At 40.5% G+C, this 19767-nt stretch overlaps 1 protein-coding gene and 1 long non-coding RNA gene across 2 annotated transcripts in view; one reads left to right on the top strand and one right to left on the bottom strand.

The window, feature by feature from the left end:
- LOC140347244 (uncharacterized) overlaps positions 1-19767 on the top strand; it is a 292223-nt gene that overhangs the window by 248153 nt on the left and 24303 nt on the right. The gene's annotated exons all lie outside the window — the stretch shown is intronic.
- Positions 1-19767, bottom strand: part of galnt9 (polypeptide N-acetylgalactosaminyltransferase 9) — a 108649-nt gene that overhangs the window by 65564 nt on the left and 23318 nt on the right. The window contains exon 3 of the mRNA XM_072433019.1: positions 3581-3747. Coding sequence (XP_072289120.1) covers positions 3581-3747 — 167 coding nt within the window. The remainder of the gene's footprint in view (positions 1-3580; positions 3748-19767) is intronic.

Below are 19767 nucleotides of genomic sequence, written 5' to 3'. Positions count from 1 at the left end.
GGTCAACACGAAGTACCTCTTACAATCAGCACATCCGGACGTAGGTGATAAACGTGATAAACATGTACAATGACTGTATGGAAAGCCACTAGCCTCCAACTTTTGTATGTTATAAAAAAAACAAACAGAACAAAACCACAGAGGGAAATAGAGTTGTCCAAAGAATGGAAGGGTCAGTCAGTCTGCTCCATCAGTCTATAAGTGTGTCCATAATTCATTTCAATGTAATAGCAAAGTTCATCATTTTGTAAATTAAAAGTTATTTCAGTCCAGTCCTAGATAGTTGCCCACCACCACATCCATTCCCTTGTTATTGCTTTTTTTTGTTGCAGCCAAAAGTACATTCCATCTGTCATGTCCATTGTTTTACATTTGAGATAGATCATTTAAGGTCAAACAGAATGACGGTATTGAAGAAGTATTGAAGATGCTCCCAAAACACTGAAGATTTTTGTTTTCAAGCCATAGGTTTTATTGTGCAGGAATCAAGCCAACACAGAGAATGACTCATGCACAAATTCTTCAAATTTACGAGCATTGTATATCCATTGACACAAACTGCAAGATGGTTTGAGTCTAGCCAACCAAAGCTGTGACTGTTGCTTGGCCATCAGCTCCTGCCTGTTGCATGAAAAAAGCTCTGAGGAACAGACAAATGACCACGTCTGTTTGAGCTGAGAAATGTGTCGTGTAGTGACAGTGGGCGGCTTCCTGTTGAGTCACCATCAGTGTGTGTGTGTGTGTGTGTGTGTGTGTGTACTCGGGCAGTAGCTCTGAATTAGCCCGGTCTCAGTGAGAGTGGGCAGGCCGACATGCAGAAAAGGTCAACAGTCCTGTCTGCATGTTAATGGTGTAATGCGTGAGGGAAAAGAGGACAAACAGCTCTCGCATCTGCACCTATCATCATCAGAGGTAGTAAACACAGAGCCAGGGGTCATTCGGGGGATCTCAAGTCGGGGATGGGGTTTTCCATCTGGACTGATTCTTTGGCTTATTATCAGGAATGTGGGCGACTTGGGACTCATGAGTTTCTGAGGTGCAGTGAATTGAGACTCGCACTATGGACTTCACTAGAATCACAAAATGCTTCTTATAAAATATACTGGTGCGTTACCACATTGATTAAATAATATGATTAAATACATCTGCATTTTACCCAAATTACTTCTGTATTGATTTGACCAACTCAAGATGACATTTTTCTGGGGTTCAAAGCAAAAGTGAGATGTTCTGCCTGACTTGAAGTGTGAGAAATTCTATATGGGGGTTTAAACCTCTGTATTCACCTTATACATCTTTGTAACATGATATAATTCCACACACTTTTTGTTGCGCCTAAGAAACATTGAAGAAAAATCATTATTTTGACTTTCTGTGGAAAAGAGCTTGCATTTGTGACCAGACTAATGGACCACTCTCTGTAAACTAGTGTCCTTCACAATTCACTGAAAGAAATCCCAGAGTGACGCAAATCCTTTTGTTGTTGGCTCTTTGTTTAATGGTAGCCTTTTAGAGCCGCAGCAGGGAGCGCGGACATGCCACTGGTGACTACTCACTTCAGCATCACCTTGTTATTTCCCTGGACTCTCGGATGGTCTACGGTGAGAGAGAAGTCTGACTCAGGGCCAGGTGTGGGGCGAGCGCTGACATTTTGTGAATTTTGTGTTTTTAGTGAGAGACGCTGTACAAATATGTCAAATCTAATAACATAATATATTATTCGACCACCAACAAGAGTGAAAAACCATGTCTTTTGGATAACTAGACCAAAGAGCCATTATCAAAACTGTTGATGCTTTTGGGGAAGTTGGCAGTTTGCACTGGGGAAATGAAAATAGCAAAAGTGGTCAAAAAGAAGGAACAATAAGATCAAGATTTCAAGAAGGGTCAAATGCAGAGGTCAGACTTTACAACAGGGACAATAAACTCTTAAAATGCTGGCTGTCGATTTTTCTAATTATTAGTTTTTTGGGATAGAACTTCTAGTAAACATATAGTTTCACAAGTTACAAATGGCAGTTTGTGAGGGAAAATGTTGAAAATTACAGGAAGTAACTCTGACTTCAAAAACCGAATCCCCAATCGAAAATTTACACGCAATTGACAATTTTTTTGTCAGTTTAAACAATAATTTAACAACATAAAGGTATCGTTTGCTAAATCAAAACTAGTGTGTGATTTACAGGATTTTTGCAAGGTAATCGTTGCTACCTATGTCACATCTGCTACTCATGTCCAACCAGGAAGTACGATTATAAACATCACTCAAATTGTCAAACAAAAAAAAGGCTAACTCTGTAGTAAAATCATGTTAACTATACATTTTAGTGTGTAGTCTAACCTCTCATATACACTTTAAGGGGGCTGCACTTTAACTGCCGAGTCGAAACATCTTTATCTCTCAACACTCTTGTGCAACCAAGAAGAATTCCCTCTAAACAACTTCAAACGAGTTTCAAGGGCAAAGAATTAGCATTGTCAGCTGTAGCGGGCATCACAGTAAAGACCCCTATCCAACCTCCTTCCCCATCACCATGGAGACAGTTGTACGCAGCAGCCGAGATAACCACAGTGAATCCTCTCCGCGGCTCCTCTCCGGGTTTATAATCGGCTTTAAAGGCAGGTGTGTGCGTCTGCCCTCGGGGGTCCTCCATCTTTATAAATGTTCTTCATAAAGATAAACCCACGTGTGCTCCGGTGAGGCGGCACATCACACCATCACCTGTTTATACGCTCAGGTTCAAAGTACACATGTGCAGAGGAGCCGAGTGATCCCGCTGGTATCTTTAAAACATCTCGGCAGCTCAGATTTTGTCAACAGACGCACAACTAGACACACAAACATGCTGCTGGTTTCGCTTAATAGGCGTTCATAATGTTGCAATATTGACAGCGAGCTCTAAGGGAGAAAGAAAACTGTAAATTAAAACAAACTGGGTCAGTCCAGCTGTAGTCATAAAAATTCCAGAAAATGCGTGCACAACATAATCATTACTCTACCATACATATTTTAAAAACAATGATTATAGCAATGAAATAATACAGTGTGATTCCGTAATAACATTGTGTAAATGGTGGCTGGGCATATCTGATAAACGGATTTGAGATGTCTATCGTCCTGGTGTGAAATGTTTATGGGCAAATGATTCCTTCCTGATTTGAAGGATTACGTGAGTACCTTTCCCCATTCCAAATGAATAATATTTACTACTGTTGCCATGCCAAATCCTACAAATCAGCAACGAATACTTTTGCCTGAAACCCATGAATAGAAATGTAAGCTTGAATTCTGTAAACTGGGCAAAAGTTTTTACTTATTAAAGATGTTTTTCCAGTTGACAGAATTCAACCTTCTTACAAAAAGTTGAGGTCATTTTTTTCCAGCCAAAACCAGCATGTCCTTCGATTTTAAAGGAGTTCGGACAATTATAGCATTAACAGCAATACGGCTTACAATTCAAACCAAACATAATAATGATCTACATTTCGTGGCCAAGATCATAATAGTATGTAAAATGTTGATTATAATATATATACCTAGCCTATACAGATGACCGTTTGAGATGCTGTGAGTTCTTACCACTGTCACTGTTGTCATCGACCAGGATGATCTCCTTGAGCAGGTGAGCTGGTGTGTGGTTTACGACGCTGTGGACTGAGCGCAGGATCACGGACAGAGCCTCATTCACAAAGATGAAGACCACTGAGATCTGAGGCAGGTCCTCCGAGTACGACAGCAGCTTACACCTGCGCAGGCAAACAACCAGGGTTTGGAGATGAACGGTCAAGATGGTCACTTAAGGGCACAACTAAAACTAGAACATCCACAACGCGGTGAAATCATTTGGCGCACTCTGAATTGTGACTAGCAAGGGCTGTTTTTACGTAAAGCTCTCTGTCGGTGTAATGACCACTATCCAACCAACCCCAACATAGTGCTATTATTCCTTGGCTATATTTTACAATTTACTATTAATTCCTTCAATCTTTCTCTTTTAGATCACAATTCAAACATCTGTTCCACAGTTGATAATGTGCTAGACGTGTTTGAACAATCTTCTGGACTCTGCTCAATTCCCCAGAGCAATATTCCCATTGGACCGTGGCCTTCTATGTCAGAGAAAACTACAGATGTTACTTTAAATAGGGCACGTGCTAATATGAATTTCTTGTTCGTAAAAAGCCATCTAGTTTAACGTGCTAATTAGTTCAGAATGTATGAGCTGATATAGAAAGTTCATCGCTTCTCATTTTCATTATAACTCAGTGAGAAATGTTTGTTATTCAAATATAATATCGTACATAGGATAGAGTCGGTTTTTACATGATCAAATTACAATGTTTGTGATTTTTGAATGATTAAGAAACCACGACAATGTTCTTTCCAATTGTGACTTTCTATAGACGTGTTTGATTGGGGTAGTCTGTGGTGGTTCCACTGTGCAAAAGTGAACCTTACTGCCTCGTTTGAGGGGTCTGAAGGGGGCCGAGAATGGTAATAGCTCCAAAAGGGAGCTGGATCGCTTTAGCGCGAGATTGGACAGGAGAGAACAAAAGAGAACAATGACTCAGGTGAGAACGGAATGGAAAAACAGATATAAAACAGTGCATTAAGCTTGTACCACTATCCAAATCCAACACATTACATAAAGAGACATGAAAACATGGCTTAGAAGTGCAGTGAAGGAAAGTAAATGCAAAAAAGGTGGCAATAAACCAGAAGCTGTGTCTTGTATCTAGCTTTAGCTACATCCCACAGCACCACAAACCTGGAACAACTAAATGACTTTTTGTGAATGGCTGAAATTGACCTCATTATTTGGTATGATTAAATTTGATTTATTAAGAAAACATGTGAAAGTTTGGGTGACGTCAGTTGCAAACCCCTGCGAGCCGGGCCCCTGGAAACGCAGACCTCCATTAAGAGAAATGGCCTGAGACGCTCCAAAACGGCCCGGGAGACCATGGCTTTTGCCTTGTTTCCCATTTTTGTTCAGTGCAAAAATAGCTCCCTCTTCATTTCATTTGATTCTATTTCAGTTTTATAGAGAACTGTAGACTTGGAGATTCTGTTCTGTACATTGGCTTGCTGCTATGGGACTAAAATAACATTTAGGGGAAAAAAAAGTATATTTTCACCAATGTCAGTGAAAGATTGGATGTAGAGTATACTTGGTTTTGACAGCATTTGTAGACTGCGGCATATATTTAAAGCAACAGGATCCACAGAGAATATGCAGGGGGACAGGAAAGTCTTTATATGAACTGGTTTCGTCTCCATCTGAAAGCGCTTCGAAACAAAAACACGCACACTACGGTCTGATTAAATGCATTCACATTTGCGTGCCAAGCCTTGGAAAATCTATGTTTGTTGAATGCCTAAGAATAGGTATTTTGTGAGTGACCTTTGAATAACACAAGGAAAGTTAATCATTGCCATTTTCAGTGTTATCTTTAATATAGGCTGAGCAAACTGTGAACATTTGCTCTGCTGTATGCTCTGCTACAATGCATGCAGTGAATCTTTAGAACTTTATTAGTCTGTTCAGGCAAACATTATCCATCATCCACTACTCTTCCCTCACATAGTGCTGCACGGTGGTGGAGTGGTTAGGGCACAGCACATGTATACCAGGCTCCTAGTGCAACCGGCTGCAGAGTTGAGAGTTTGAGTACCAACTACGACAATTTACCGCATGTCCTCCCTTCTCTCTCATCCCCTGTTTCACACTGTCTTTCATGTCGAATAAAGCCCCAAATAAAACAGTGCTACTTGGTGCATTTTAAGACAGTTTACTTAGAGCATTAATCCTCAATTGTAGTGTCACTAACTACAGTACATATTCTTCTTTATTGACAGTAGTTGTTTATTGGATGTTTGTTGTACATTTATTTGAATGCATCGAAACTTACCAGTACATTCTGTATTTTCTTTCTTTTTTGTTTTGTTACATATGAAACTGACGTATTACTACATGCGAAACTGTATTTGCCGCAATTACCATGTAGTCTCTGAGCACAAAGTCATTTCCATAAAAACAGTGTGCATATTCCAACAAGCACTAATACATCCTATGGCATTGGTGAACAAGTTGACACAATAATATTATGAATCCCTGTTTCTCCCCCAATTAATCGTGAACCCCACATCTGACGAGCGCTCCTCACTCGCCGCTGCATTCGCACACATTTAGCCCTGAGTCATTTCTGCATAATGAGGTGTCTCTAGTAATTGTTGTGGGTGAATTATTTACAAAGGATTTTGGCAGCAATAAAACGCTGTGTTATTGTCCTCGACGCAATATCAAGCTAACAATAAAGGCGAGTGTAAACAGATCTGTTGTAGTCAATTGGTTTTAGTCAATGCATGTTGAAGCTTCAAGGCTTTTGATCAACCTGAGGGTGGCTGAGGTGACAAGCGGCAGATGTCACATTAGATAACACAGTTGACAAATGTGTTAATAAGGCAGTGTTCTCAATTTTGTCAGTTCAACCAACATGAAGAGAACCTACAACAATGTCAATGGTCAAAATATGCATTCAAAGTCTTCCACTTAAAGCAGAACTGAGTCATATATTTACCTTATTAAACGTATTAATAAGTCCCTTTGATGGTTAGATATGTATTTTTGGGCGTTTTAAGTGCTCATCATCGCCCCCTGCTGCCTCCGGGCGGAAAACCAGCCGTGCAACATTTGCTGACATCGACCCAAAGACAACTCTCCGGCGAAATCCTGTCTCTTTTTAATATCTGGCAATGTCCTAGGTTTTTGTTTGTGATTATACTGTCTTGTTTCAATGAAAAAGAAGTTCACTTTTAGCACTTCTGGGTTCACACTAAGACAGCTTTTTCTGCCCTCTAAACTACAAACAATAGTTGCCAGTTTTTCTCCCATTGCATTATTGAATAAACTGCAAAGAAGACTGAAATGGTGTGATCTCATGGATGTCACAGTGGCATAATGGTTAGCACTCATGCCTCTCAAGAAGGAGTTATTTTCATTCAAAACCATCAGCATCAAGGTAGTGTATAATTATTTTGATTGCTTTAAATTGAGGATTTTACTGGGCTGGTCATGTTCAACAAGATGATATACAATTATACTATTTAATTTGACACTTGAGTTGGTGAACTGAAGAGCAGCAGCAACAACAAACAACAACATATCTTCTCTTTTCCCTCATCATAACCTTGATATATACGAGAACTACACTTTTTGTTCTCAACAGTCTGTGCGTTTGCCCTTGACTGAGCAGAGTGCGGGATGTTTGATGTTGGTCGGCGCTCGCTGTGATCTGTCTGAACTCCACCTGCGATCCGGTGCGTCGTGTAGGGTTAACAGCATCTAAAAGGTCAAAGGGCAGACCGCCGCGGGACAATAGGGGTCAGATAGGGGCGCAGATGGGTCACGGTGTAGTGCTAAAGCGATCTCTTCCTCACCCGGAGCCTCTTGAGTCCTCAGAGCGGCCCAGGCTTCATTATGTGGGCGTCTCGTGTGTTAGCGAGTTCTCACCTTTCAACAACGCGAATTGGCAAGAGAGGAACTGGCAATTAAGTGGGCCGAAACAACAGATGGTCGATTACTTACTCCTGAGTGAATGCTGTAAGCAATGTTCGTGTCGAAAATAAATTGTAACACAATAAAGCATCATACCGAATAAACAACGTGATCAGGAAACAGTTATAATAATGGCGACTGTTACTGCAGTGTTCAGGTTATTGACTTACAAGAGGGCTGCTATGTTATCATTTGTCATAAAAAAGGAAACATTGTGGCAGTACAAGCTAATATAATATAATCTAACATCCATTTTAACTGAAACTTATTTAACACTTTTCAAGTCAAATTGTTTTATGACATTCGCTAAGCATTCTGATGTTTTGAATGATGAAAAACAGATACAGCAGAACAGCCTTTTAGAGCCTTTTTGTTTATATGTATTAGGGCTATCAAAACGATGAAGTGTATCAATGTATCTGACCCAAACTACACATGACTTGATGCAAAAACTGTTATAAAGACAAGTAGGAGCAATACCGGTGCATGTATTTATATGTTAAATATTAAGTTAAAATAAACTCTTAAAAATAAACTCAGCTAACTCACTCCATATCCTCTGAATGTTGCTGTTGTGCCATACAAATTGTTTTAATCTAAATACAATAGTTAGTCAATGAATTAAAATAACACCATCGGCTGATTAATCAACTAAACAATTAATAAAAGAATTGCCGCCCTAATATGTATCTTCTTTATTTTGTTTTCTCTAACTGTCTTTGTCATTGATGGTATTTTTTTTTTATCACGTTTAATCTTCGGGACAATGTTGTTTGCTTCTATAATTATACAAAATCTCAAAGCAAACACATCTATAAGCCCTTTTCACAAAGCAACGCTCAGGTGCGTCTTTCTCTGTCATATTCAGCTCTGCGCACCCCGCTTGATTGAAAACATAAATCTTATCCGTTATGCAATAAACCAATATGTGACGAGAAATCCGACGTTGGCCATTTCAGCTTGAGCAAAACAATTACACGGATGTATGCATGCTTGTCTCGCGGACCAGATACTACTGTCAAGGACTGTTGGGAAAGCTTTGTTTCACGAGCGTCCATCAATCACCCTCAGAAGCACAGCCCTCGCGTGTTCGACAGCAGAGGTAATAAGGACAAACTAAACTCCAGAGAGTGAGTCAATGTTACTTCAATTTCAAATGTATCGTTACATGGTGCAATTGAACTTTATCACATCCGTCTGTTTTACTCAGTGACTCTAGAAGTGCCTGTGGTTTTGTTGCAAGAAGGACCTTTCACTGTGAAGAATGAACATTATTAGTCTACAAAAGGATTTACTGTAGGACTGGATGAGGCAGTACCTTGTTTAAGATCATGTAAATGTATCATCTAACAGTAGTAGTTCCCAGTGACATTTATTTACATAACGTTTTGAAGAAAGAAGAAAAGAATAATCTAAATTTGCTAAAAAACGTAACCAAAATGTTGTAAATGTATTTGAAGTATGAATACTCTTACTTACTCTTCCCATTATGCATAATTTTATTGATAGCAACAAAAGCATTATACAAATAACATTAAATGATTCAAGCATTTACAGTTCTCACACTTTCGAATATGATTTGTTTTTGTTTCTATTCTTTGGAAAAAAACTGAATATGTGCATTATTTAAAGCAGCACTGCGTAACAACATTTTCTATGGAGAGAGTTGTTGTTTTTTTTCATTGTGTGGAATGTTTAAGGCAATGTAAGATTATCTCCATGGAGACAAGCAGGTGGCAGATCCTCCAACAGAAAAGTTACGAGTAAAGTTTGTGGAGAAACAAGTCCCCTCACAGCAACAGTGTTTTCAAGCTTTTCTGGTACTATAAAAAACCCCTGTACTTCAGTAATTGCATTAATTGAAGTCTACTTTTTGTCAGAACTCTTACACAGTGGGGCTTTAATGTTTTGTATGTCTGATTACATTCACTCAAAGATCAGATAATTTTACTTCCAAACTGTTACTGGTAGTAATCTCTCCAAATACTCTTTCACTCTTAAATCTTCTATACACTAGAGTATTTGCTTCTCCACAACTTAAAGGTGGTATGGACGATTTTTCGGCGATTTGAGAACGCAGGCGAAAGTGCGCATGCGCACTCCCCCGTGTGGACTGATACAACACACACGTGCGTTTGTTTATTAGCGCGACGGAGCGCATCGCATCTCTCGTCTCCCGTAGATTTCTGTCCACTTCTGCGTCAGCTCGAACTGTCTTTCTCCGTCTTCATTTTGCCCCGTACACTGAGGGAACTATATTATGATAGATCCATGCGCTTAGGCACGCGGAAACGTGGGGACGAGCCTGACGCGGCTGCAGGTAAGCGGTAGGTGCGTTTTATGATTGATACGTGGCAGGACAAATGATTTATCCACGCCACGAGGAAATATGATACAAAATTTGCTGAAAAAAATCGTCCATACCACCTTTAAAGGAGGCGTGGCCCGAGCAGCGATTCTCGTGAGAGATTATTTGTTGTGACGCGCCTCATGTCTGTGGCGTCAATCTGATTCTGTTACCACTATTTCCATAATATTACACAAGAAACTTTACAGCAGCCAATCAGAGCAGACGTACAGAGCCAGGCTCCGTTGCCTAGTGACAACTCTTAAAATGTAAAAATTTAGACAAAAGCAAGATGGAGTTTGTGCAAAATTGTAATTTCACCAGGGCCACAATGAGTGTAAACAGCTCCTTACCTGCAATGAATATCACACTCTCCTGTGGGCTTTACCAGCAGATTTAATCCACACACATTTCACCATCTTGTTTTTCTTTCAGTCTTAATAAGAGCGCATGTAAATCCAGCTGTCGCTCGCTGTCACTCTCCTTCATGCGAGTGTAGGACAAATAATCGTTACAAAATGTCCTTATGTCTGTGGCTTGCTCTCTTTTGGCACGTCTTAAAATCGGGGAAGATTTTAATATCCTCTAGTTTGCAGCCGGAGTAATACAATTTTAAAGTAACAGAGAATTTTAAAAGACACTTCTCTCTCTTTGTTAATGTATGACTGTAGTGTCGTCCAACCCAGGCTCAGGAGGTGACAATATTAACCGTCTTTAAGTGTCCAAAAAGCACCATTTACTGTATATATCAAATACACTTTTAGGACCGATCGAGTCACTATTTTAAGGACATGTTTTTGCATTTCTACTGTATATTAGGTGGCACATGAACGCATACCAATGACTACCTTATCTTTGGGCCCAGGTATATGAGTGTCACAGACTCTATGGAGAGCTTTAGTTCATGAGCTGTATTATCAATCACCTCCTGAACAGCAGCCCACATGTATTAGACAGTAGAGGTAATAAAAGATATACTGAACCACAGAGACTGTTTATCATGTATGGAGCACTGTGCGTATGTCTAGCTATACTCTGAGCCCCCGTAGACGAGTGTTTTGATTGATAACACCTTCACGGTATCGTTTCTGCTCTTCCTCTCACCGCGTTTTCTATTGGCTCTCTCAATCAGCCCTGCCAGCTCTATAAACGCACTGACAGAACTGGAGTGAGTGCGAGGGGTATCGCTGGTGTTTCCTCTGAAAAGGGATACAGTCTGACATTACTGTACACCGTGTAACTTGTGCTCAGTAGAAGTGAATTGCCAGGCTCTACAGACAGTGTAATGAATGTGGCTTGAAATGTCAAAGGGGCAAAGCAACATCATCATTTCTATTCGAAAAACAAAGTGTCAAGGAGGATTTGGGAATTGTAAAAGTGATATTACAGTTCCATTGGCTTATCTTTTGGATTTTATGTCAAGCATTATTGGTTTTGAGATGGGAAATGGCGACAATTGTCCACTGTAATATGGAAGCAATTTAGAATCAACATGTTTTTTCATCAAAAAACGTTTTAGTTTGAAAATAAGATGAAAGTATAATGTCTTATTCCAGTTCTAGTAGCAGTAATATTCAGTAATGTATTTCCCACAAATTTTGATTATTAAAGCGTCAAACGTAGTGATCATGATGAAGAGTTGTACTGATTTTTGGAAGGATATGTCCCAGCAAAGTACTTCTCCAATAACTTACATTTTTGCCTTAAACTCAAAATATTTAGGCAGGACGTCACCATGGATCATTATTTACTTTTCAGTCCAATGAAATGTACTGCTTCCGAAGAGTGCACACGCTTTTTTGCTCGCTCCGCTTGCTATCGCTGCTTTCCTTATTTATTTGCTTTTTAATCAGTTTTTGTCTTCCAAACATTTTTGCTTTAGACTTTTTCAAGTAAACCAAGGATTTTAAGAACATTTTTCCAGTTTTAACGACATATCTGACGCCAGCGACATGTCCGGGAGAAGAAGTGAGAAAGACTGTGAACGCTGTCGGAAATATCAACAAGAAATTAATGAGCTGAAAACACGGATATTTGTTTTGGAATCTGAAAAAGTTCTTCACGATACCATTCCTGTGTCAACCGACGGTAAGAAGAGCACACTTTTTACAAGAAAAACTGCTACTTTCAACCTAAACCGCAGTGACTCTGTGTCGTTTCCAAAACTGTCTAAAAACCACAAAGACCAGGCTGTTTCTTGGAACAAACTTGGAGCAAAGCCTAAACGATACAAAGATAACGTGAAGTCACCTAAAATACAGCTCACCAACAGATTTTTACCACTTTCAGAGATGGAATTAAATGAAAAAAGGAAAGATGACGTGGCCAAAATACAGCGAGGAGGATCTGTGCCAGGAGCCAAGGTCAAGATTGTTTTAATTGGGGACGGCGCGATAAGTCACATGACGCATGAAAAGATAAAAACACATTCTTTTCCAAGCGCCACTGTTTCTGAGATAACGTCACTCCTTCCAAATATTATGGCTAAGCATGGAGGAGCTAAACAGCTGATTGTGCACGTGGGTGCAGTGGACATGCGGCGGGAACAGACTGAAGTTTTGAAAAAAGACTTCTTGAAGTTATTCGACGTGCTTGATAAAATGGAAATCAAAACTTTCATAAGTGGACCTCTTCCAAACATCGACAGGAGGATAAACAAGTTTAGCCGGCTTCTTCAGCTGAACACATGGCTGTCCAAAGAGTGCTCCCCGAGAGGACTACACTACATTGAGAACTTCTATCTATTCTGGAAACGAGAGGACCTGTTTAAGAGAAATGGCCCCCACCTATGCAGAGGTGGAGTGAGGGTGCTGACAGAGAACCTGCTCCACGCTCTGAGGCATTGGACTGGGCCTGGACAGGGTCCTGAGCAGATAGTTAGAGAAGAGAGGAATGAGAGAAGAATTCCTGCTCCCTCAGCCAGAGACCGAGCCAATATTTCAACATCAAAAGCACCACAACCTCAGCCTCCACCAAAGGATTCATCAGCAGCTGCTCCACCACCACCAGCAAAGGATTCAGCTCCAGCTGCTCCACATTCACCTCCACCGCCTCCAGCAAAGGAACAATCTTCAAAGGCCTTGGACCCATCTGTGACAAGCCCAACAACATCCCTGTCATCGCCCCTGCCTTCACACCAGCCCTGGGTTCCCCCTGCAACATCTACTCCCACTAAAGATTCATCATTCTCCTTCTCATCTCCACTCTCACCCATGGGCCTTCCCAGCCATTTTGAAAGTCTGATCAAATCAGGCATTAAGATGGCTCCACTCACGCCCAATATAGCAAGGGCTATGCCGACTACACCAACAAAAGCCCCACCACCCATCCCCCCTCACCTCTCACCTGGTCCCAAACTCTCCTTGGCTACAAAAGCCCCACCACCCATCCAACCTCGCCTTTTACCTGGTATCTCCCATAGCTAGGATGCACTGGGTCTCAACGTTGCCGGGACTTATTGTCACATTAAAAATCAAACCAACCCGGGGCCCTATGTAAAAAGAGCCCCCCCTAGTGCTATTTCTGTAGTCACATCATCACACAGATGGAAAAACAAAATGCGAGTCAGGCCCAATCTGAGAAATGTGATTCATATTCCCTGTGAAAAGATAAAGCCCAGTCCCACTGAAACTAGTCTGAAACTTGCTGTGCTAAATGTCAGATCCTTATGTAACAAATCTCTCTTAATTAATAATTTAATTTCTTCTTATAATCTTGATTTTATGTTTTTAACTGAAACATGGCTTGACAAAAACACAGGAAATGTAGTTCTGTAATGTAGAATCTGCTCCACCCAACTTTAAGTTTGAATCTGAAACACGAGAAAACAAAAAAGGGGGTGGAGTCTGTGCTGTCTTTAGAGATGAAATAATTACCCGCAGGTTGTCTTTTGGGGTGTTTTCATCATTTGAGTATGTATCCTTTAAAATGGAGCTAAAACGGTCTCCATCCATTCTCTTCATTGTTTTATACAAGCCTCCCCAGCACTGCCAAAGTTTTATTGATGATTTTACTGAGATGCTTTCAGTCATATGCACAGACTTTGATGGTTTGGTCATTACAGGTGATTTCAACGTGCATGTTGATAATGTTTGTGACAGAAACGCTAAAGAGCTTGATGCTGTCCTTGAAACCTTCAGTCTTACTCAGCATGTGAGAGGCCCCACCCACAGCAAAGGACACACTCTAGATCTCATAATTACAAAGGGGGTAAATATTTCAAATGTTAATGTGATCGATGTTGCTCTGTCTGATCTCTGATTTCTGTGTCTTCTTTGACCTGTCTGTTTCTCCCCAACCTCCGGTTGGTCCTGCAGTTGTTCAGAGGAGACACATAAGTGATGGCACAGGTGCACTGTTTATGGAAATGATAAACTTTGAAAATGTCTCATGTTCTAATGTAAATGATTTGTTGAACTCTGTTACATCTAGTGTTTTGAATGTTCTGGACACCATCGCCCCTATAGAGGCTAAAATGGTTAAAAATAAGCAGAAGGCGCCGTGGAGAAATGATGATTCGGTCAGGGCACAGAAAAGGGAGTGCCGCAGGGCCGAACGGAAATGGAAAGTCAAAGCTCCAGGTTCAAAAAGAGATTTACAAAGAAAAGCTGAACATGTACAACCTAATCTTATGTAGAACTAGGGAAAGATATTTTTCTGAAATAATTGGAAGCTGCAGTAACAACTCGCGTGTCCTGTTTGCCACAGTAAACAGATTAACAAACCCTCCAGCTCAGCTGCCGTTAGAACTCATTTCCACATCCAAGTGTAATGAGTTTGCATTATTCTTTAATGACAAAGTTCAGGGCATTAAAAATGCTATAAATCCCACAATGCAAAAAATTACCCTAAAACCACCAAGACACTTAGAGCTAACTCACTTTGCACCAGTAACTGACAAAACTGTCCATGAGATCATCACCAGTCTGAGTTCATCTACATGCTGCCTTGATGTGTTACCCACCAGATTTCTAAAGTCTGTGCTGAACAGTTTGTTAGCACCATTCACTCACATAGTTAACATGTCGCTTCAATCTGGAACATTCCCAATGTCTTTGAAAACTGCGGTCATAAAGCCTCTCCTAAAGAAGAGCAGTCTTGATGCCGCAGTACTGAGTCATTACCGGCCCATCTCTAATCTGCCATTTTTGGGCAAAGTCCTTGAAAAGGTTGTTTACCAACAGCTCACAGATTTCCTCTTAATAAACAACTCATTTGATGTTTTTCAGTCAGGTTTTAGACCTCATCACAGCACTGAGACTGCTCTTGTCAAGGTGACAAATGACATCCGCCTGAACACTGACACGGGCAAAGCCTCAGTCTTAATTCTGTTAGATCTGAGTGCTGCTTTTGACACTGTCGATCATGGGATCCTCTTACAGAGACTAGAGGACTGGGTGGGCATCACTGGCACTGCCCTAAACTGGTTAAGGTCCTATCTGGAAGACAGGAAGTACTTTGTTGAAATTGGTAGCTGTGTCTCAGACCACATGACCCTGACCTGTGGAGTGCCCCAAGGGTCAGTCCTGGGTCCCCTTCTGTTCAACCTCTACATGCTGCCGTTAGGTCAGTTGATACGCAGTGAAAATGTGTCCTATCACAATTATGCAGAGGACACTCAGATCTATGTTTCACTATCGGCAGGTGACTATGGACCAGTAGATTCACTCTGTCACTGCATCCAACAGATCAGTTTGTGGATGCAAAACAACTTTCTCCAGCTGAACTCAGACAAGACTGAAATAATCGTTTTTGGCCCACAGAAACAAAGAGAAAGTGTTAGCGGTCACCTCCAGAGTCTCGCTCTAAAACCTACAAACCAAATTAGAAATCTGGGGGTAATAATGGACTCAGACTTGAACTTTAATAGCCACGTCAAATCAATAACATCAGCAGCTTTTTACCATCTAAAAAACATTGCCAAAATCAAAAATATAGTGTCAAAACCAGATTTAGAGAGACTTATCCATGCGTTTGTCTCCAGTAGATTAGACTACTGTAACGGCCTGCTCACTGGCCTCTCCAAACGAGTTGTAAAACAGCTGCAGTACATCCAGAACGCTGCTGCTCGGGTCCTGACAAGAACCAGGAAGTATGATCACATTAGTCCTGTTCTCAGGTCTCTGCACTGGCTCCCTGTGGCTCAGAGAATAGACTTTAAAGCAGCTCAGCTTGTGTACAAGTCTCTCCATGGCCTAGCACCAAAGTACATCTTGGATATGTTAGTGCCATATGAACCATCTCGGACTCTGAGGACCTCAGGGACCGGCCTCCTGCTGGCTCCCAGAGTCAGGACAAAACATGGGGAATCTGTGTTTCAGTTTTATGCAGCTAAAATCTGGAACAGTCTTCCTGAAGATGTGAGACAGGCTTCAACTCTGACAATGTTCAAATCTAAGCTAAAAACAGTTTTGTTTAGCTGCGCATATGACTGAAAGGATTTTTTCTTTGCACTCCTGTCTTTTGTTTGTGATTTTATTAGTTTAGAAAATCAGTTGGATTGATAATTTTTAATTTAGTTAATTTTATTGTATTTCTGTTTCTGTAATTTCTTTGTGATTTGAATGCATTTTTCCTGCTGTGAAGCACTTTGAATTGCCTTGTGTATGAAATGTGCTCTACAAATAAACTTGCCTTGCCTTGCCTTGCCTTACTACTACATACAAATACCTGCTCTCAAATGTAGGTAAAGAACTGTAAAGTACAAAAAACAAAACAAAAAATGACCCAAGAACAGTACTTTTACTTTGTACGTGGTCACTTTCCACCACTGAGTAGTACCGGTAGTTGTAGTAGATGCAGTCTAAGCTTGCATCTTGTAAAAAATGTGTACTGCTAGTTTTGTCGACATTAATGCTATATTACCACCATTTTGAATACAAGCATGAGTTGTCCATAGAAGTGTGTTTAACCTGAAACTGTAGCATTGCTGTCCTCGTTACTATAACACATTTAGCACAGTGGTCCCCATTAACTGTGTCCCTGTCGGCCTCAGTGTGGAGGCCTTGTAAAGCTGGAACAGGATGAGCGGTGGCCTCATCTGTGCATAATGGAACTGTGGCCAGCGTGCATAATTTGACCCGGAACAAGCTTTGACAGAAACGGAGCACCAGATTAAGACATATTGCTATCACAAACCTCCCCACCTTCGTCTTTGTACAGTCTTCCACTCCTTTGCTCCCTCGCCTCCCCCTGCTGGCTGCACTCACTCGCTGCAAAAAATCCCATTAACCTGACATAACCCCGGACAGCGCATGCAACAGCAAAGCAACTCTCCAATGCGTGCCGAGTCCTCTACCAAAGATAATAGTTTGCCTTGTCATTTCTTCTTTCTATTCGGGAGATAAAGTCGGTGCAAAAGGAAAGTGCAACAATCTGCAGCAGGAGCCTGAGCACCGGCGAGACCTTGTGATCCCATTTTGCCGCACCGGACCGCTATAGGTGATGAGGTAAGCAAGTCTCTCTGTCGTTCTAGTGCTGTTCTGGGCTTTTTACCCTCACACGCTCAGGCAAAGACAGAATGTGCAGAATGAAAAGGTCAAAGATCTCTGAGAAAGTATTGTTCTTTTTGTAGGTGTCAATCTCTCCTCCAAATCCCACAATACAGTAGATCATTTGGATGGGGAGACGCCCTTCTGTCTAAATTATATTCTTGTTTCCATCTTGATATTATTTCATGTGTTAGGCTGCAGAAGAGCAAAAGCGGGCTACTTTTTTCTGTTCATTTGCTAAATAAATCAAAACTTTTCAATAAATTACAAAATGTATTAATGTAGTCAATAGGCAATTGAGTCAGACGTTTGCTGTTTATTTGGTGTAATGATTAGGCTATAGTTCTGAATTTTTAATCATTTAACATTTACATTTAAAAGTTTCTCAGCAGTTTCCCATGACGGCCCTGTGTGTTTACAACACATGCTTCTTATAGACTATTAGACAATCAGCTTCAGACCAGTCTATTTTGTGCATTTTACTTTGTATTTAATGTAATTTCATATACTTGAGTATAAGGCTGTCTTCTTCTTCTTCTTCTTCTTCTTCTTCTTCTTCTTCTTCTTCTTCTTCTTCTTCTTCTTCTTCTTCTTCTTCTTCTTCTTCTTCTTCTTCTTCTTCTTCTTCTTCTTCTTCTTCTTCTTCTTCTTCTTCTTCTTCTTCTTCTTCTTCTTCTTCTTCTTCTTCTTCTTCTTCTTCTTCTTCGTGTCTCTGCCTTCACCAGCAGCAGCAGCAGCTGCTCTGCCACTGATAAAAACACACAGCTTTTCTCAACTCAATTTTAGTACTAATTACAACAAGTAAGTAACTTGATTGCTGATAATATCATGGTCTGTTTTGTACAATGTATATTACAATGCCCTAAATAAAGTTTGTCCACAAATGGAATAAATAAGACGTCTTTTGAATGTATTGCTGTCACCTAAACCTTTTGTTTTTGTGGGCTCTCTTTCTACCCATTTGTGCACTTGAATGTTTTTCTCTTCACGGCCCGCTGAGCTGCGATGGGGCCTAAGCCTCCCAAGGACAGAGATGGAGGAACGTAGAGCCCCTTTAAGTCTGTGTGTGTGTGAGAGTCAAGGATGTCATTCTGAACGTGAAGGACAGGAGCAGAACGCAGGCGGTGTGCACAGAAGGAGGATCACTGAGGAGTGTGACTGTAATTATTATCAGTCAGTTTGGCCGCACACAGGCAGACAGAGGACTAAGTTGGTGAGAGAGGGGCTTTCTGTCAGTGTGTGGGATAATGGACAGTCCTGGGCAGTTCAAAAGCATATTCCCTGGGTTTAATTTCAAGAATATTGCAATAGAATCCAAAATGTCAGCGAATTCTACTTGGGTTCATTCATATGTGTGCTGTAAATGAAGCGGTTCTGTTTTCAAATGAGATTTTTGTCACAGGTAATGGTTATTTTGAGCTCATACCGTTCGCCGATATTTGGCTTGCTGCTGTGGTTGATATTAACCGATACCAAAATGTAGCTTTTGAATTTCGAATCAAATCTATTTTAAATTGTTAACCTCACAAATGAATGTTTCACTTTAGTAAAAAAATAATGCCAAAAAAGGATTAAATTATTCAATAATTTTTATATATGGTCCATCCTTAATCAGCACCCACTTTTCACTCCAGAAAAGTTACAAACTGTAAGGTACAATAACTTAAACTTTGATCACAAAATAAACTTTTATAAAATGGTATTTGTTCCTTGTGCATTTTGGAGGCTTTTGGAAACTTTTGATTGCTAAATATTGTATCTTGCTGTATATAAAAGTCTATTATATACAGTATTGTGCCCCACAGTCTCCTGCTCTGTGCTGCTGTTGCTCCACTGCCAACATTGCTCTGAGTACTTTAACTAAAAATGACAACTCCCATATCAACTCTCAAAGTTGCCAACTCTCATATCACAATATTTCTGAATTACCTGACTTGATTCTTTCAATTAAATCCTTGTCAAACCACTCCAGAAATAGCACTACCACACTACACTAAAATCACAGCAAACATAAACACTGCTCCGGCTGCCAACAAACAGCCGACTGCCAGAGGTGACGTTAACCTGGCACACATAAACCTTAGCATTCTTAGAAGGTTTATTTCGGTACATTTTAGCGGTGATTTAATACTAATATCCCAAAGTAAACATTCTTATCATAACGTGTTTGAGCTTCTATCTAACTTACCACAAGTGCCCTTCAGCAATTGCCTTTACAGCTGCAATAGCGCATCAGAATGACAAAGTTCTTTCCTTACAACAAGACGGATTGAAAATGACACAGAGGACACAAAGGACTGAGAGCTATAGTGTTGCTTGTGCTCCACTGAGGTAATAATGTTCTTTCTTTGAACTTACTTCCAATTCTAAA

Source organism: Eucyclogobius newberryi, unplaced genomic scaffold (genome assembly GCF_026437365.1).
Source record: "Eucyclogobius newberryi isolate DKJ021-1_F unplaced genomic scaffold, fEucNew1.0.hap1 SCAF_6, whole genome shotgun sequence".
Lineage (NCBI taxonomy): Eukaryota > Metazoa > Chordata > Actinopteri > Gobiiformes > Gobiidae > Eucyclogobius > Eucyclogobius newberryi.
Note: the sequence above shows the minus strand (reverse complement) of the source record. Positions and strands in the feature narration are given on the sequence as shown.